At 53.4% G+C, this 19,641-nt stretch overlaps 1 protein-coding gene across 1 annotated transcript; it reads left to right on the top strand.

The window, feature by feature from the left end:
* Nucleotides 1–240: 240 nt before the first annotated feature.
* Poll (DNA polymerase lambda) lies at nt 241–7,019 on the top strand. Its single transcript, XM_051146668.1, has 8 exons — nt 241–474; nt 1,423–1,717; nt 1,876–2,035; nt 2,344–2,661; nt 3,720–3,893; nt 4,577–4,705; nt 6,091–6,259; nt 6,615–7,019. Exons 1-8 carry the CDS (start codon nt 363–365, stop codon nt 6,977–6,979), a joined length of 1,722 nt encoding a protein of 573 aa, XP_051002625.1. The 5' UTR covers nt 241–362; the 3' UTR covers nt 6,980–7,019.
* Nucleotides 7,020–19,641: the final 12,622 nt, after the last annotated feature.

The following is a 19,641-nucleotide window of genomic DNA, read 5'->3' as shown; positions in this document are numbered from 1 at the left end:
TCCCGTTTCCTAGCCCGTTATCATTTTGGAAAAGCTTCTTGGAAGTTGAAGCGAGGCCGGCCGACTCTGCGCTGGATCTTCAGAGCACCCAACTCCCTCCAAGGTTGTTTCCCTTGGTCAAAAGCCATCCCCAATCATCTCTGCAGTAGTCCCAGCCCTTTTCTGCTTTCCCTCAGTATTGTTAACATTGAAAGGCTGCCGTGTGTGGCGCTTGGATTACGTCACTGAAGTTTAACTAGGGTTTCCGAGACCCTTGTGAAGGGGGTCTGTTAACCTCCATTTGGTCTAGGGGCGGCCCTCAGTCTTGGATTTTTGCATGGTATCTGTCCTTAAACAGAAGGTTCGGGATCCAGCGTACTTCAATGGACTCCCAGGGCATCGTGAAGGCATTTCCCAAGCGAAAGAAAATTCATGCAGATCCATCATCAAAAGCACTTGCAAAGATCCCCAAAAGGGAGGCCGGAGATGGTGGAGGTGAGCCAGCCCACCCTCAGAACGCATGCGCGCGATCCTTCAGCCTTCCAGCTGTTTTCATGCAGTCAGATAATGGAAGTGGCCCTACCCGTGGAGGGGACACAGTCTCCTTGTACCTACTTTGTACTAGCTTTGTTTCTGTCCTTTTCTCTTGTTTAGAGTCTCATTGTAACCTTGACCTTGCCTTATAGTTGAGCTTGACTTTAAACTCCTGATCCTCCTGCCTCAGTCTCCCAAGGGCTGGGATCACAGGTGTGCCCACCACATGCAGCTGGTGCTTTGTCTTCTGATTCTGCCTTTGTTTGTTTTGGTTTTTGGTTTTGTTTTGGTTTTTGTTTTTTCGAGACAGGGTTTCTCTGTGTAGTCCTGGACTCGCTTTGTAGACCAGGCTGGCCTCGAACTCACAGCAGTCTGCCTGCCTCTGCCTCCTGAGTGTGTTTTTTGAGGCAGGCGGATCTCTGTGAGTTTGAGGCCAGCCTGGTCTATAAAGCAAGCCCAGGACAGCCAAGGCTACACTGAGAAACCCTGTCTCGAAAAACAAAGCAAAATAAAACAAAAAACCAAAACCAAACAAACAAAAAACCTGAGAAATCCTGCCTTGGGAAACAAAACAAAAACAAAACAAGGAAGTTTGCTGTATGTTTGTGGTAGAGTTCCTTGAAGGCATTTCGTTCTTTGGGTAGCAAGAAAACGATTACTTTGAAAGGAGGTGACTTCAAACTGTTCATTGAGAGTATATCTAAAAGTTTGCTCAGTGACAGAAAACCTGTAATCCCAGCACTTGCAGGTGGGGACAGGAGAATAAGAAGCTCAAGGCTATCCTCTGCTACATAGCGAGTTTGGGACCAGCCTGGGCTACATGAGTCCCTGCCTCAAATAATAGTTAATAGCAACAAATTAATAATAATGAATTGTTTTAGTAACAGCATTTGGATGTCCACTCCACAGAATGGCTGAGCTCTCTGAGGGCCCACGTTATGCCCGCTGGCATTGGACGAGCCCGGGCTGAACTCTTTGAGAAGCAGATTGTCCATCATGGTGGCCAGATATGCTCTGCCCAAGCCCCAGGAGTCACCCACATTGTGGTGGATGAAGGCATGGACTGTGAGCGGGCTCTCAGGCTCCTTAGACTGCCCCAGTTACCCGCTGGTGCTCAGCTGGTAAAGTCAGCCTGGCTGAGCTTGTGCCTGCAGGAGAGGAGGCTGATGGACACACATGGATTCAGCCTCTCCGTCCCCAATAGGTGGGCTGCCCCTAGCCTTCCTCAAGGGGTTGTTGGGGACATTTTTTTTAACTCAACATAACTTGGAAACCAAGGTTTCAGTGTGAAGAAAGATTGGAGACAGAGGCAGGTGAGACTTTTGATATCCTAACGGCCTGTGACCTCCCCCTGCCCTTTAGGTCCTTGGACCAACCACAGCCTGGCAAGGCAGGTCAAGATGCTTCTGTTCCGGGCACCCATGGCGTCCTACCTGGGACAACCGGCTCCCTGTCCCCTCCTCACATTGGAGCTGGAGCTCTTCCCCTCAAGGCAGAAAAGCCACCAAGAACCCAAACCCAGGTGAGGAGCCTCCCAGCTCTAGGCCCTGAGCACAGAGTGGAAAGGCCTGGAGGCTGAAGGAAGTTCTAGGTCTCTCTCGATTACGCAGCAGTTCAGCTTTTCCCAGCATTCCTTGTTTCTGCATTCGCCAAGCTCTGTCCACCAGATTCCACTGGGAAGCCCCGTGGAACGTGCCCTCACACTGAAGAAATCACAAGCCCAGCGTAGTAGTTGCAGTCTCTTCCTTGAGTCAAAGCAGGAGACACCTACCCACCAAACAGCCCTCACTTTTGAGGAGGACACAGATTCATTATTTCTTCTATTTACAGCTCAGCTCAGATGATGAAACCAGCGATGGGGAAGGGCCCCAGGTTAGCCCAGCAGATCTGGAAGCCTTGATCAGTGGGCACTCCCCCACTCCCCCTGAGCAAGATGGTGCGCCTGACGCAGCCCCAGAAACCTTGGGCAAGTGGGTCTGTGCACAGCCTTCAAGCCAAAAGGCAACTAATTATAACCTGTACATCACAGAGAAGCTAGAAGTGCTGGCTAAAGCCTACAGTGTCCAGGGAGACAAGTGGAGGGCCCTGGGCTATGCCAAGGCCATCAACGCCCTCAAAAGCTTCCACAAGCCTGTCAGCTCCTACCAGGTACTTGGGAGTTGGGGAAGAGGTCTCCTCTTCACTAACTAGTGGTTAATGGCAGCACTCATCACCAATGGGCATACATTTAGTGGTTAAGATTTTATAATGGCCAGGCTTGGTGGTGCACACCTTTAATCCCAGCAGAGGTAGGGGGTGGGGGTGGGGATCTCTGTAAGCTGCAGACTAGGCTGGTCTACAAAGTGAGTCCAGGATAACAAGGGCTACAGAGAAACCCTTGTCTTGAAAAACCGAAAAAAGAAAAAAGAAAAGAAAGAAAGAAAGAAAAAGATTGTATAATGGTTGGGATTTATACGTAGAGACACATTAATAAAAGGAAAAAAACAAACAAAAAGAGATAATCGAAAACAGACCAGCAAAATTGTTAAGACTCGGAAATGGGTAAACTTAGGGGTTCACTACACTGTTTCCCTCTACTTCTGAGTATTTTATATGATAAATTTAAAGCCAGGCATGATGGTACCTGTGTTAGACTCTGGCGCCCATTAATTGTGAACTCTAGACAAGTTATCTTACTTTTTGTCAGTTTTCCAATCACTTGAAAGAAATTAAAAACAATAGGCCATTTACAGTGTTTTTGCTAGGTGGAAAGATGGTCCCAGTAGCACAGAATAACATACAGTAAGTAGCCCCCCAGTCAGTCAGTATGGTACAGTGAGCCCCCAGTCAGTCAGTGTGGTATAGTGAGCCCCAGTCAGTCAGTGTGGTACAGTGAGCCCCAGTCAGTCAGTGTGGTACAGTGAGCCCCAGTCAGTCAGTGTGGTACAGTGAGCCCCAGTCAGTCAGTGTGGTATAGCCCTGACTGGTCTGGATCTCACAGAGATCTGCCTGTGCTCTGCCTCCGGGAGTTCTGGGAGTTAAGGCATGTACTCCCATCTTAAGGCATCTGGGAGTTAAAGCATCTTCTCTACTTCCTATTGCTGACCTCTAACCACCAAAGGACAAGTTCCTTATGGTTTCTGGTCTGGCTTTCGGACGGATCCCCCTCCTCTGGCTCTCCCCTTCTAGCGTCTTATGCATCCTCCTCTGTGCCACATCTTCCCTAGGAGGCTTGTAGCATCCCGGGAATCGGTAGGCGGATGGCTGAGAAGATCACAGAGATCCTGGAGAGTGGGCATCTGAGGAAGCTAGACCACATCAGTGACAGTGTGCCTGTCTTGGAGCTCTTCTCCAACATCTGGGGAGCTGGGACTAAGACTGCCCAGATGTGGTACCATCAGGTCATAACCCAGCCCATCTGCCACTTCTGTATTGCTCTGTTGCAGAGCTTCCCCGCCCCACATGCCTTCCTGCTCACCTGCAGGAACCCGGGTCCCTGTGTTTTCCCACCCCGTATCCCCACAGGAATGAAATCCAAATATAAGGACTGCAGAGTTCACATTGGTCCTTGTCCTGTCCCCAGAACAGCTGTGTGGCTTAGTGTCCTTAACGTGTGGAACAGAAACAATAACTCCATCACTCTGTCCCACAGACTAGCGAGGGATTTTCAAGTTTTAGTTTTCTGAGACAGTGTCTCACTATATATAGCCCTGGCTGGCCTAGAACTTGAGGTGTAGACCAGGCTGGCCTTGAACTCATAGACGTCTGCCTGGCTCCAGCAAGGGATTTCCAAGGAGCCTAGGGTTTAGGCTTCGTGTCTAGAAAAGTGGCTGCCGAACTTGGCCGTGCCAAGAATGATCTTACGAGTTGGTGAGAGTGCAGCCCAGACCCATTTTAGACCAAGGAATGAGGGACTAGCACCCCAAGATTATGGCACATCCCACTGAATAGAGGCTGGACTTGGTCGCTCCTGCCGTATGTTCTTCCATGACAGCTGTTGTGACAGAGCTACCTGTGTCCTCTGGTCCAGACACTTCATTAGTCCTGGGTCCTTACAGCCTCCTCTCTGGCTGCCTTTTCCCAGGGCTTCCGAAACCTAGAAGACATTCGAAGCCTGGGCTCCCTGACGGCTCAGCAGGCCATTGGCTTGAAGCACTATGATGATTTCCTGGACCGCATGCCCAGGGAGGAGGCTGCAGAAATTGAGCAGATGGTAGGCATGGCCCCTGGAGCACTAAGGAGAGTGAAGCCAAGAGCTCTGAGCCCCTAGCTGGGAGGCTCCACAGGTTGAGGAAGTTAAGGGGATCACCAGAGATGTAAATACCAAGTTGAGACCAGAGCTGCAGGCCCAGAGGACATCAGGTGGGGGTGGGGTTGAGGGTGAGGGGTGGCACCGCCATGCCAGCCCTATGGGTGAGTGGTGTCAGGGTCAGAGAGCAGGAGCATTGGGCACTAGTAGCCTAGGCTGGAGGCAGGCACAGTCTCAAGGCCTGAGTATGTGGTTTAGAGGAAGAGCATTGCTGAGCATGCCCAAGACCCTACTTCCATTGCCAGCACCACAGAAAGAAAGAAAGAAAGTCTAGTTGGCTAAGAAATAAGATGTGGCCAAGTTAAAGTGTAGAGCTGGGGACTGAGTTTCTAAGTTTCTGTACAGTACTGAGTCAAGAGAGACAGTGTCCTGGGGATGTCTGTGTTGTTTGTTCAGCTGGCATAGGTATCAGGCTGGTGGGGGGGCAACGGTCTTTCACTTTGGCCTAGGGTCTTGATGAATGATAGTTGAGTCAGCCTGTCGCCCTGCCGGGGAGCTATGGTCCCTGTGCTGGATGCATAAACAGGCCCTATTGTATGCCCATCACCAAGCTGAGGTGCTAATGCTGACACTGTCACTCAGCTACGGTGTCCAGGCACAGAGAATGCCCTGGTCGGCCACCAGCCCCTAGCCTATTAGAAGAGACCAGCTTCCCCCTGCAGCCTGCCCTCAAGTGGGGCTCTGGCCCTAGGCATTCTGATGGGATTACTCACATAGGCCGCCTCTTGCCATTCTCCTGGGAGGCCCAGGAAGGGATTGAAGGGATTAGCAGAGCTGCTTGTCACAGGAATTGAGGTGTCCTGGCTGTGAGTGTCCAGGCCCCCTGAAGCCTCAGTGGCCCTCAGTGGGGGCAGCATACATATACATACGAAAGGCCTCCACAGTCTCTGGTAGAGGTTTATTCCTTCTCAGTCTCTCAGATCCTTCTGCTAACAGGCCAGCCTCACCCCTCCTTGAAGGGTGTGGGCTGCTCCTGTCCCTGCTGTCCATAGTGCAGTGGTGTTTCCTACTTCATTTTCTCCCAAGCTTGGTTGGGGGCTCTCTGCCAGCCACCTGCTCAGGCCTGAGCCCCAGCTTGCACAGACGTTGGTTCCAGACTCATAGGCAGCTTGGGCTGCGGGGATGTGGCCTTTGTCATCTGTGGAGTTTCACAAGCCTGGCCACTGGGTGTGGCTTGGGGCAGAGGCAGTCAGTGTCCTCAGGTGTGTCCCCTCATCTTAGCATTAGGCATGGGGATAGGGCTGAGGCAAAGGCCCCACAGCCTGTCACTCCTCCCTGCTCTTCCCCAGGTCCGGAGATCAGCCCAGGCCTTCAACCCCGGGCTGCTGTGTGTGGCCTGTGGCTCTTACCGAAGGGGGAAGATGACCTGCGGGGACGTGGATGTGCTCATCACTCACCCAGATGGCCGGTCCCACCAGAGCATCTTCAACCGCCTCCTCGACAGCCTTTGGCAGCAAGGTATCCACTCCGTCTTTGAGTGAGCAGGCTAGAAGGGAGCAGCCACCTCCGAATTAGCATCTCCAAGTTCTCAATTTGAGACACGCTCTATGGGGAAAGAGCTTTGCAAGAATCATATCTGTCCTGGGGCCAAAGACACCGTGAAACAGGTGCCCAACATGCCTGCAGGTGGAAGGTCACACCTGCTGACACTGTCCACATTCCATAGGTGAGGAATTGGGCCCAGAGGGGCAGGGTCGCTCAACTCAACGCAGAAATGAGTAAGCTGGGAGGAAAGACTGTTAGGCAACCTGAGAGAGTAAGACAGCCAGGGCCTGGCTCCTTGCCCCACTAGACATCTCTTATATTGGGCCAGGGTTCCTCACGGATGACTTGGTGAGCCAGGAGGAGAACGGCCAGCAGCAAAAGTACCTGGGTGTGTGCCGGCTGCCAGGGCCTGGGCAGCGGCACCGGAGACTCGACATCATTGTAGTACCCTACAGTGAGTTTGCCTGCGCCCTGCTCTACTTCACGGGCTCTGCCCACTTCAACCGGTCTATGAGAGCTCTGGCCAAGACCAAGGGCATGAGTCTGTCAGAGCATGCCCTCAGCGCAGCCGTGGTCCGGAACAGCCAAGGTGTCAAGGTGGGGCCTGGACAGGTGCTGCCCACGCCGACAGAGAAAGACGTCTTCAGGCTCTTAGGCTTGCCATACCGAGAGCCAGCTGAGCGGGACTGGTGACCTAGGGCTTGGGCAAGGGAAGCCCTGCTGGGCGAGCTGCTCCGTCTGTCCGGCATCTACCACCCTCTTAGCTTTGCCTAACTTCGCCATGCGGCTTCAGTCTCCAGCTGTGCTTAGTGAGCCAGGCCAGGAGGTCTGGGCCAATGGGAAAGAGCCAGACTGATTCTGAGAACCTGCATGCCCTCTCCTGGACAGGACAAGGCTGCTGTCCCTCTACCTCAGCACTGTTCCTGGTAGCAGTTTTTTTTACACAGCTCCTTCCCCATCCTGGCTGGTTTCAAGCTGGTTTCCTGTGCTGAAGGCCTGGGCTTCCCTTTGCATCTAGATGCTGGGAGCAAGGCTGCAGGGAGCTGGGGATGGGGGTGGGGTGGAAGTAGAGGGGGTGGGATGGGGGCAGCTATGTGTTCAGCATCTTCCTCCTCTCCTCCACTCACTTCCTGTGCAGCTGGAGCTGCTGGGGGCGGCCTACCCAGACTCTGTGAGGATGGCTTCTGAGGGCCCTGGGGCCTAATAAAGTGCTTTTGACATTCAACCTGCCTGGTGTCTCTGTGAGCTGCTGCAGCCCCACCTGTTGTCCTCCACTCCAGGAGAACAAAGATGGGAGCTTAGCATCAGAAACGAACACCAGCTGTCTTCTAGTCAGGCCTCACTCAGTCAGATCCTGAACCCAGAGCAGGGTCTCCGTGGACAGGAGGAGAATGGGAGTCAGCCCCGAGGGGCCCTCTCTGTCCTACCTTTGGCAGCTCGTGTGGCCCTAAGACGGGACTATCGTGGGACATGAGCAAAGGTGGCACTGTTTGCAGGAAACAAGATCTGTACACCGTGGACAGGAATGGGGAGATCTGGGAGACAAGTGCAAGAGGAGGGGGACAGGATGTGGGAGATGGCCGATCTGAGAGGGGTCACTGGACTTGAGGGCCAGTTATGAACCAACTGTAGGGAGGGGGCTGGGGCTGGGGGGTGGGCGCGGATCTAGCTCCACGGTTTGATTGATGGGACAGATGAGAGAGAATCCACAGGTGCACAGTACGGCAGGCTTCTGAGGGGCATTGCACAATGGACAGCAGGCAAGGGTGGGAATCTGGAAGGAGGTTTAAAAAATGATGGGTCCAAAGTCAGAAAGCTCCCTGGAGAGACCCCAGGACCCCACTGGGATATTCGGAGGTGGAGCATGAGGCAAGCTTAAGTCCACATTAGTCAGTAGAGTAGGAAGGTTGTGTGTGTGTGTGTGTGTGTGTGTGTGTGTGTGTGTGTGTGTGTGTGTGTGTTTGTAGAATCCCAGAGTTAGCTTTTGCCTCCTTAGTTTCAGCCCTGGCCTCTATCTGGGCAGTGGCACATGTATCTGTAGTTGCAGATACGCAGAAGGCAGGAAAATTGTAAGTTCTAGGTCATCCTGAGCTATGTAGGAAGTTCGAAGCATCCCAAAGAGAACAAAACAATCCTGGACCCTAACATCTTGACATCAGACCTCCAGCTCAAGCCCAGACCCTGACACCAAAGCTGGGGGACCTGGCCTGCATGATCCCGCTGGGGAAAGGAGTCGTGAGCCACTGTACAGCCCTCACCAAACAAGTGGCCACATCCAAGGACCCAAAGCCTCTGTGAAGTGCCGCTCCTTCTGCAGACTTCCTGTACTGTGTAAGGTGGCTCTGTTTAATTTGGTTTTGATTCTTTTTTTTTTTTTTTTTTGGTTTTGATTCTTTTTTGAGACAGGGTTTCTCTGTGTAGCGCTGGCCGTCTTGGAACTGGCTCTGTAAACCAGGCTGGCTTGGATGGAACTCAGAGATCTGCCTGCCTCTGCCCTCCTAGTTCTGGGATTAAAAGCGTACACCACCACTGTCCAGCTTAGCTTTGTGCTCTTTCAAGACTTGAGTCTTCTATCTTCTCTGGCAACAAATGGCATGCCAGTACTGCATGTGTCTCGGTCTTTCACTGTCCTGCCACCAGTCAGGAGGCCCGTGACTTGTCCCTGTAGGAAAGGGAGGCCTCATCCCTCCTTTGGGCTGCTGTGGGCATCTCTTCATTCCATCCGCCCTCTGATGAAGCAAGTCCTCTTAGGGTAGCTATGATCCAGCCCTACCAGACAGTGACCTGTGTTTACCCAGGGCCTGGGGTGACCATGTGGGTCATGGCCATAACCTGGCTGTCAACCAAACGTGTATCTGGGGCTCTGGAGTGGATCAGGTGTAGGCATCCCTGCCCACACCTGGATGGAGTGGACCAGGTGTAGGCATCCCCGCCCGCACCTGGAGGGGACACTCAGGATAGGAAGGCTCTGCATGCCAGCTTCTGCAGAATCAAGGGATTCTTGCCCCTTTAGTAGGAATGGGACTTCTCTTGCCAGGACAAAGGGGCACAACTTGAAAACTGTGGCCTTGCTTCCCCTCTTCCCAGCAGGGAGGGACACATTGCAGTTTTCTGAGAGGGAGCTGGTGATGAAGCTGCAGCTGTGGTTGGTTCCAGGCTGCAGACAGACTGTAGCTGCCTAAGCCTAGAGTGGGCTGCAGTGAGGTCCTGTGTCACTCTCCCCTCCAGTCAGAACCAGTCACACACTTTCCCAGGATCCCCCAAGTCACTGGGGCAGCCTCGCTTCTAAGCTCTGCGACTGGGGGGCTCTCCTAGCTAGACCGCTCCCCCCCCCATCCCTCACCTCCGCCTCCGCAAGAAAAGCTAGTCTGAGACTGAACCGGGTCTTACCTGCCTCATCCTACTGTGACCTCGGCCCTGCTCCTCTGTGGAAGAACATCTTTGAAGAAGTCCTTGGGGGCCCAAGACAAGGAGATGCCCCAGGGATTGACGGGCTACCAGAAGACAAACTGAATCCATGGACTATCCTTGTCTCAGTGGCTACGGAGCCTCTGTGTAGAGCCTGCTAGATGCAGGCCTAGCCCTAACTTAACAAGCCTGTAGTCTCAGACAGCGCCCTGACTAGCCTGCTCTAAGAGCGTCAGCTCAGCCATCACTGCATGTGTGCATGTTCCCTGGGTGTGTGTGGGTGTTTGACTAACTGACAGTGTGGCTGCTTATTTGTGTGCCTACCACACATTTCTGGGCCCTGTGGCTGTGAGTGCATGTTTACATTGCATGTATGGGTCCAGTGTCTCTAGCTAGCCTCTGGATACAGGCCCCAAGTCACCAAGGCCTCAGGCAGGTGCATGGGCTGGAAGGGGACCCTGGTGGTGCTGGTCAGGGACTAGGAAGGTGATAGAGTCCTGGCTGGCCTCGGAGCTCTGGGTCCTTGTGTCCATGGAGGGGGCCACAGGGCGGACCGCTTGCGTCAGCCTTGAGCGGCCATCAATAGCGCGCGGTTAATTAATTTGATGGGAACAGCAGGGACCGCCGTTTGCATTTAGTGAAGTTCCAGGAACTTCCAACCCCATCTTCATAATTGGCCTCATAAATTGTAAGAAAGAGAGAGATCAGCAAAGCGGGAGGGAGGAGGGGCTGCCCGTCCGTCCTTATTTAATTTTATTGCTGAAATTCATCTTTTTAGCCTCCTCCGCCTGAATCGGCTCTCCCTGCCGGATTTGCCTAATCATGATAAATTAATATTCATTTCCCCACCTCTTACCCAGCTCCCGCGCTTGGATGGAGTTGGGAGGGTCTCCTTCCAGCCCCTCTGCCTTGGTAGGAGCTCACCCCCAAAGTGGAGCTTGTGTGCTAAACTGAAATTGGTCCTCGGGGAGAGCAGGAGGGAGCCTGGGAGAAAGATGGGGTTGTGTTCCTTTGAGAGGGGGGCTCCCAAGATTGATAGGAACTCAGAGGGCTCAGGAAGCTGACATTAACTACCACGGCCCAGCTGCTTGGCTCAGGACAAGGAGAACCCAAGACAACTTCTAGAGACCGCTGAGGCTGAGCCGAGGCAGACAGGGTAAACTGGGGAGGTGGAGCCGGAAGCTGGACTCTAAAACAAAGAAAGAGTTGGTCACCTACTGATCTCTGTCCCAGCCCACTCCCTCAACTAAACACAAGCCACCTTGCCAGGATGGTCCCATGATGGTCTGAGGGAGCCGGTGGGCACCACTGGTCTCTGTCCCCTCTTTCTCAGGGCAACTAGCAAAGGAGCTGGATCCCACGCACTGGCCCCACCCCCACCCCCCTACTGTGCTGTTCTGTGCAGCTCTGCTCAGCTTCAGGCTGCTGTGTGGAGGTTGGGCGGAGGGTTGCTAGGAGGCTCACCATCTTGTACCTCCCTTGATGGAGGAGCTTCCTTCTAAAGGATCACAATTTCAGCCAGGCGTGGTGGTGCACGCCTTTAATCCCAGCACTCGGGAGGCAGAGGCAGGTGGATCGCTGTGAGTTCAAGGCCAGCTTGGTCTACAAAGCAAGTCCAGGACAGCCAAGGCTACATAGGGAGACCCTGTCTTGAAAACCCACAAATAAATAAATAAATAATTTTAAAAAGGGGGTTTACAATCCCGCCCCCCGACTGCTTCCATCTTGTTCTGAAAGACTAGAGGTCTCTCAATTTCACCCAGCCTTCAGCCTCATTTACAAGGGAGGAAACAGAAAATCAGACAGATAGATAGATCAGGAGGGCTGGAACTAGGAATGAAGGATCCACCCACCTGTGAGGCTGGGAAGGGCAGATGTGATCCCTAGGGACCTTTTAGGACATGAGCTCTCTGGTTATGGGCTTTTTAAATTTTTAAAAATGATTTTATTTGTATTTTATGCATATTTGTGAGCTGCCATGTGGGTGTCGGAAATTGAACCTGGGTCCCGTAGAACAGCAGCCAGTGCTCTTAACTGCTGAGCCATCACTGCAGCCCCTGTGGTTACATTTTATTGTGTGGCAAAGGGGATGTTATTTAACCATACAATCCCTTTAAAAGTAGAACCAGTCTCAGGGCTGGAGAGATGGCTCAGAGGTTAAGAGTACCGACTGCTCCTCCAGAGGTCCTGAGTTCAATTCCCGGCAACCACATGGTGGCTCACAACCATCTATAATGAGATCTGATGCCCTCTTCTGTCCTGCAGGCAGAGCGCTGTGTACAAAATAAATAAATAAATAAATCTTAAAAAAAAAAAAAAAAAAAAAAAAAAAAGAACAGAACAGTCTCTGGCTGGTAGCAGAAGGGATCTGAAGCATGGGCAGATCTCCCAGGAACAGGGTCTGCTGATGCCACCCACAAAACAGGACTTCAGTCCTGCAGCCGCCACGAACTAAATCCTGTCAGCCACAAACAAGAGGGTGCAAGTACTTTTCTTTTTAGAGCCCTAAGTGGATCCTAGGCTATCCAACGCTCTTAAGTCAGCTGGTGGGACCCTAGGCAGCGAGCTCAGCCGCCCTGACCCTGCACCCTTGGTGGTTTGAAGTGGCTAAGTGTGAAAGTGTGCTATGCAACAGCAGAGGACACACAGAGCCTAGAGGAGGAGGGGCGGTGTCTTAGGAAGCTCCTGAGGTGGGGCGGAGTTGAAGCTGGGGGAGGTCTGAGGACTCTGTTAATAAGGCTCCCCTCCCCTCAACTTTCTCAGAGTAAGAATTGCTCCAGGATTCCAGACTCCTGAGTCTCCTCTGTTGCTTTCCATGGGATCAAATCCTTGCAAGCATTTCAGTGTGTGACCCGTACGGTGAAGCCCTCTGAGTACTAGCCACCGGCTCCTATCCAAACTCCCAGCTCATCGGTGTGCACAGCAGAACAGTCTGATTGTGTGGCCCCCTTTTCAACAAAGTGCATCTCTCCTTCTCAACATGACATTTCAAACATGTATTCACGGGACCTGGATGGATACCAGGAAAAGAGACAGACACAGGAAGACAGATACAGGAAAAGACACAGACACACAGACACACACACACACACACACACACACACACGTGTAGAAGGCTGTGCCCTGGGTTACATGCACAACACATCCAGTTTATTTGAGCAGTTTCACCAAGCCCTGTTTAGCTCATGTGGACATGGGTTCTCCAGCTAAGATTTGTATCTCCATTTTACAGATTCAAAAAACCCAAGTCCCAGCCTGCAAAGATGGCTCAGGGGTCAAGAGCATGCGCTTCTCCTTCAGGTCCCTGGACCTGAGGTCAGTTCTCAGCACCCACAGCGGCAGCTCACAACTTCCTGGAACCCTGGTTCCTGGGGATCCAATGCCTCTGCCTCAACAGGCACCTGCACTCAAGTGTACAACACACACACACACACACACACACACACACACACACTAAATAAACCTTAAGGCAAAAAAAAAAAAAAGGGCCCAAGTCTTTTCTTGTCCCAAGTCATGCAACACATGAGTATCAGAGATATCAGAGATAGATGTCGCTTTTTGACTCAGATGACTCCCTTGTCCTACCCTGCACAGATCTAACCGAGTCTCCTGCCCCACCTCCTCAATCCCCTCTCCCACCCAGAGCCCCAGAGTCTGCAGAGGGAGCTGCTGATGCTGATGCTGATGCTTACTGCCCTGACACAAGGGTTCAGTTTGCTTCTGAGACAGGGTTTGCACAATGTGAACTCAAAATTCTCCACTCAGTCTCCTGATTGATTGTGGGGTCAGCAGGATACCCCTACAAGCCTGACTCTAACCTGGGGTTTGATGCATTAGTTTCCTGCTCGGAGAGGGGACGACCGGTTGTCTATGCCATCGTGAGGGAGTGAGGGTGAAGGCAGTGCCAACTCCTGAGGCCTGCCAGGCTTGAGCACTCATCCTGGCAAGCACCAGTTCTTCCCTCACAGTCCCGGTACATGCCTGTTCTGCCTGGCCTGGACTTCGTAGAGTTCTGCCCTGATGCCCTGAGACACTCCCTGCCCCCAGGTCCTATGGCCTCTGGGGGAATCTGTCTCATCCCTTTGGCCTTGTGTCTGCATTGAGTAGAGAACTTTTAGGTCAGTTTGATTAAGAAATCTGGCCAGGTGCAGTGGTGGCGCACAGGCAGAGGCAGGCAGACCGCTGTGAGTTCGAGGCCAGTCTGGTCTACAAAGTGAGTCCAGGACAGCCAAGGCTATACAGAGAAACCCTGTCTCAAAAAACCAGATAGATAGATAGATAGATAGATAGATAGATAGATAGATAGATAATCTAAATCTAGTCAGGTCATCCTCACTGCCTGCCAGCCAAACACCAGATTGGGAAGGAATCAGCCTTGGCCATCCCTGCTCTCAGGGAGCGGCTCCAGAAAGAGAACCTTGAGCCCTCATGCTGTCCCTCCTCCCCATAGCTTCCCACTCCAGTGCCTCAGACAATAAAGGTCCTGCTGTCTTAGGACCCCCCACAGTCCTCACCCAAAGACCTACCTGCCAAGATCTCTAAGGAGGTGCCAGGTGATGGGTGATCCGTACGCTTTAAGTTTAGCTTTCTTGTCCTCGCTCCTTCCATTCTTGAACAGACAAAGGAGTTTTCTGGGATCTCGGTGCGAGGGGTGTTCCAAAAGCAGGGCCTTGCAGAGCTAGCTCCATGCTGCCTTGGTCCTGGGCGCCAGGCTGTCCTGCCAACCGCTGTATCCAGGGGCGGGGAGAGCGAGCGCACTTCCCGAGAGGTGCCGGCAGAGGGCGCGCGAGGACCGGCGAAGAGGTCGGTGGCTAAATTGGGCAAGCTCGTGAGAGAGTCGGCCCAGCTCCTCTAGGACCGGGCACTGGGGAAAGGGTCCTGCTCCTCGAGAGGAGGCATCCGATGAGGACGCGGATCCACGTTCTTCCGAGGGCGAAGAGACCCTTGCAGCACCTGCCGGGCGTAGGGAGGACCTGAGGATCTGAGGCTGATGGTGACCGAGATGGGAATCGAGTGAGACTCCTTCCCAGACTCGTTGCGGGCCAGGACTCTGTGCCTTAGTTTCCCCGTCAGGACTGTTCTTGTTGATGAGAGTTATAACTTGGAAAATGTATAAATGAGATGACTGAGGACAATCACCTGCCCTGGTTACCCTTTTCTTGTCCCAGCCGGTCTAGACACAGCCTCGGCGGTAGAAGAGATGGACGGAGACTTGGAGAGAGTGGCAGTGGGACAGGCACGCGGGGGAGCCCAGGGGAGAGCGGAGAAGGACGGTCACAAGGGCTAGGGGCGGGCACCCATGAACCTGACGGATTTCTGCTGCGACCCTTTCGGCTGCGCTCTGCACTGACTCCTTCGCTCATATGATGCCCCCCTCCTCGCCACCACCCCCGCCCCCAGAGGCGGTGATTTATGGCTGGGCCAGGTCTGGCGACCTTGGACGGATAACTAATGACGGGTCAATAACGCTACAGAAAAAGTGAAGTGAGAGCCGGCAGAGGCCCATCTCTTCTTCCCCCAACCCCCCTCCCCGCCCCCCATCCTTGGCTTCATTACTGAAGTCTCCTTGCAAGGGTGGGAGGCTCCCCAAGGCCAAGATCTTGACAGGTTTGGTGGCTAAGCCAAATGAAATGGGACTGGGCGTAGGACCGGAACATACTGGGAACATACTGGGAAACACTGAGTGGGTCATCCGAAGGTGAGAGCCACCTGAATGGGTCTCGTATTACATACAGACAGGAGGAAGTCACTTTCTGGGAACGGAAAGTTGGCACTGGGAATTGCTACCAGGCACAAAAAGGACCCTTGGAGAGGAGGGAGGAAGGCTAGTGCAGTGGTCAGGTCTGCTGGCCTGGCTTCTCCCTGTCTCTTTCTTTGGCCATCTCTCTGAGTCCACTCTCTCATCACCAGCTACCAGGAAGTCAGCGTTTGCTTCCGTTTTCCAGACACTTCTTTTGCCCAGGGGTCCTGTTCGCATGCGAATTGGGGTGAGAGTGGGGGCATTCCCACTTCGGTTTGTACCATCCGGGACTTCTGGGAAAGGACCAGTGCCTCCTCCCTTTGGGTCTGCCAACTTCCTGGTCCCTGTTTGAAATGCCTGGGCTCCCAGTCTATTTTAGAGCCCTGGATGGAGGTAAGCAGCCCAGATGTGTGGTGTGGGTTCCTGCCCAGGTCAGAACCTGGGTGCCAACGTGGGCTTTTCCACCTTCTGTCCGTGTGTGTGTGTGTGTGTGTGTGTGTGTGTGTGTGTGTGTGTGTGACTGAAGCTTGGAGAGCCCTCACTGGGCAGGCAGCAGAGAGAGGCCTGACCTAATGCTTTTAACTATTATTTTACCAATCTCCCATCCCAGGGTCCTGGTCCTTCCTCTGTTGGCTCCTCCTTAACTATTGTCAGCTCTCACTCCAAAGAAGTCTCTAATGGAGGCCACAGAGGGAAGGAGCATCCTGATTCTATATTGAGCCCAAGTGACAGAGTGCCTTGGACGCATAGGGCAGTGGGAGGGGCCTCATGCCTGAGGGCACCAGCTGCTGTCTGTGACACGAGTGGATTCCCGCATGAACATTTATCAAATGCATTCACTGACTCTTTCAGTGGATCAAGACCACGTGGGTGCCACATGCTGGAGGTGCAGGAGCCACACTACGGAGTGTGTAGGTCAGGTGTGTAAAGGGAGTGAACTCCTTGCAGAGTAGTGAGGGCAGAGACCCTAAATATCCACCCATTCCTTATTCCACCCCTAGCTTTTGCCTACCCTCTTCTGAGCCACAGGCACAGCCTTCTCCTCCAGACCTCCCAGTCACCTTATCCTGCAAATCCAAGGGGTCCCAGGCCTGGGTCTGGCTGCATAATTTCCAGCATCCATAAAAGCATAGGGTTCCATGTTAAAAGTTGCACCGATATGGAGACAGAAGAAACAATATAGGAAGCTCAGGGTTGTTGGGAATGCAAAGCCATCAATGAAGTCAGTCTGACTTTCCCATCTGGTGACTTGGTGGTGTAGTCTCTCAGTCCCCTCCTGGGTCTGTCACCTGAGCTGTTCTTACCTCCTAGCTGCCTGCCTGGCTCTGGAGGAGCTTGCTAAAACCTTCCCCTAGTCAAGCTTTTAACATCAGTCACCTGGACTCGTAGTCCCTGCACTTCCTATATTTTCCCGTTTCTACATATTTTGCTCAGAATTCGATTCCTCTAGAAAATTCTCCCCTTCCCCCCCCTCAGCTGCCTCCTCCAGGAAGGCTCTTGATTTTCGACATAATAAGCTATGCATTGGGTCAAAGCACAAATCACTTCCACCTTCGCTCACAGCCACTTGTCTGCTCCCCCCCCCCCTGCACCCCCCCACACCTCCCCCCCCCCCCCCCCCCCGTCCAGCAAACCTAGCACTTCAGACAACAGCGATGCTGCCCAATTCATCATCAGATTTCCCCCAGTGCCAGCTGACACCTGCATGGCAGGGGCCCAGTTAATATTTGTTGATGCCGCTGTGGACATACTCTGCCTGTGTGTTCATGTTTGGACATTATGACTCCTGTGTACTGAGCAGTGTGCCAGGCCTGTGTACATGCACACACATCTCTGCTGTATGCATTCAAATTTCAGTACTGTGCATGTGCAGTCATACAAGGAGCACACATGCACTACAATATAAGTGCTTCCCCGGGCCCCCTTAAGATAGGGTTTCTCCGGTATCTCTGGCTGGCCTTGAACTTGAACTTGATGGTTAACAGAGGGTGACCTTGAATTTCTGATCTCTCTCCTTTACTTCCCAAGTGCTGGGATTGAAGGAATGTGCCAGCACCCCTGCTCTATGCAGTTCTGGAGCTCAAACTCAGGGCTTCAAGTATGCTAGGCAAGATTCTTTAGGCCAACTAAATCACATCCCCAGACCCGTTTGTGGTTTTTTTGTTTGTTAGTTTAGACTGGGTCTGGCCAAAGTGCGGGCTGCCTGGAACTCTCCATCCGTCTGCCTCAGGTTCTCTAGTGCTGGTAGTACAGGTGTGTACCACCATTCCCAGCTTGTAAATGGTCCCTGGAGGAATGTGCATGAATCCGAGGTGCGTGGATCTGTGCGTGAATTTACTCTGGTAGCTGTGTACCCGGGTCCCTGCGCCAGCCTATTCGAGGCAGTAAAGGGTTTGTGTGTGCCTGGCCCTTAGAGGTTGGGGTTGTGCCTGGACAAGAGCCGCAGGTGCAGGGTGCAAGGACACAGGCGGCTGGCGCGTGTGCAGGCCATGTGTGTGCACAGCTGCGTGTCCTGGCAGGCGGGACGCCCCGTGTGCCCCATGTGCCCGCTGAGCGCGATGCTTTGTTCCTCTGCCGCCGGCGGCCGCGTGGTCTCCCCCGCTCCCGGCTCGGGCGTCTCCGAAGCCGGGATTGGCAGCGGGCGGCCGCAGCGCGGCTCCCTCCCCGGCGGGCGGAGCCGGATCGGCTCCCGTTACCGGCGCGGGTGGGTGGGGGGGGGGGGGGGGGGGGGGGCGCCAGGCCATCCATCTTCTGTTATTACAGCGTAATGGGGCTGCTCGGGCGCCCGCCCATTTGTCATCGGCCTCGTTCGCTGATAACGGGCATTTGTCATCACTTTCCTCTGCCAATGTCATCAGCGCCGCTGACAGCGGGAGGGGAGCACACTCACACGGGCCTATTGGACACACGTTCTTGCATATACACACTAGCACATGAAATCGGGGGGGGGTACATGAGCGGGGAGGGGTACATGTGTTTGTCTGTATGCGGACTAGAACTCCTTAGAGATGGCTACATAACAGGCCGCAGAAGGGCTTTGTCAAGCAGATGTTCCCAGCTGCAAATCTTCTGCAGCTTTGCGGGGGGTGGGGGTGGGGGTGGGGGCGTGCAGGTGGCCTTCTGCCAGCCAGCTCCCTTTGTGCACTTGTGCGACACCCCACAGGCTCTTCTGACCTGCATGTGGCTTTGTCCCACTGGCAGCCAAGCAGCAGCCAAAATGTCAGAACTTGAGGAGAGAGCAAAGGACAGGACTGCCTGATAGTGGTTGCCAGGACCACTTCCTTTCTCCAAGCCCCCCAGAAACAGTATATTGGCCTGAGAGTCACCTTTCCACTCCTGGCTCTACTCAAGCTTTTAGCCTAGACTGATCTGTAGCAAGAGAGACTCAGTAAAGACTGCCAAAAGAACTTCCCACTTGGAAGAGGTATAAGGCTGACTGGTGAAAGGATGCTACTGGTCACTAGGAGAGGAGCTTGGAGGAGAAGAAAAAAACATTGTGTTCTGTGCCCCCTCGGTGGGCCAGGTGCCAGCCCACTCCCCAAAGAGCTATGCCTGCCTTCCTGATGCTGCTTTCTAGCTCCTTTGCCTCAGGGTGGCAGAGGGGACCCCATTAGCCCTTATTAGGCAGACACCTCCCCCATCTCACTGGTCTCTGGTTGCCTGGCACATATTAGGTGCTCAGTAAGTAGCTACTGAATGGATAAATGACTGAGGACAGGGCGTATAGGGAGGTGGGGTCCCCTAAGTCCCTCCCAGAAAGGCCACCAGGCACTGATGGCCCAGACCTCATCTTGTATCCTCCCTCTGACTCCCCTCCTTATTTCTTCTGCAGCCCCCCCCCCCCCCCCCCCCCGCCCAAATTCCCCTTCTCCCTAGGCCTCTCCCTCCTGGGCAGAGGGGGAGGGGGAAGGTCCCCTGGCAGAGCGGGGCCGGCTTGTTCCTTGTAAATGAAGACCATAATTAACATTAAATTAAGGTAATACAAATGAAGGCAACACAGACGCTGACAAGATGAGCGTTTGGGGAGGCAGTGGGGAGAAGTGATTCATATTTTTAATTTACTGTACGGATGGGCCGTGTGGCTGGGGAGCAGGCGGCTCTCGTGGAGGGGGTGTTGCCCCGCCATGTTTGCTGGGCTTAGAGGGATCACACAATGACTATTAAACTCAACTGTCCATATAATGGGACAGATTCGACACGACGCCCA

This window comes from Acomys russatus, chromosome 5 (genome assembly GCF_903995435.1).
Source record: "Acomys russatus chromosome 5, mAcoRus1.1, whole genome shotgun sequence".
Classification (NCBI taxonomy): domain Eukaryota; kingdom Metazoa; phylum Chordata; class Mammalia; order Rodentia; family Muridae; genus Acomys; species Acomys russatus.
Note: the sequence above shows the minus strand (reverse complement) of the source record. Positions and strands in the feature narration are given on the sequence as shown.

Excerpts from the sequence above, each read along its gene's own strand:
- Poll (XM_051146668.1), top strand. The coding sequence starts at position 363 with ATGGACTCCCAGGGCATCGTGAAGGCATTTCCCAAGCGAAAGAAAATT. Across the intron at positions 3,894-4,576 it reads CCCAGATGTGGTACCATCAG|GGCTTCCGAAACCTAGAAGA; the intron begins GTCATAACCCAG and ends GCCTTTTCCCAG. Across the intron at positions 4,706-6,090 it reads CTGCAGAAATTGAGCAGATG|GTCCGGAGATCAGCCCAGGC; the intron begins GTAGGCATGGCC and ends GCTCTTCCCCAG.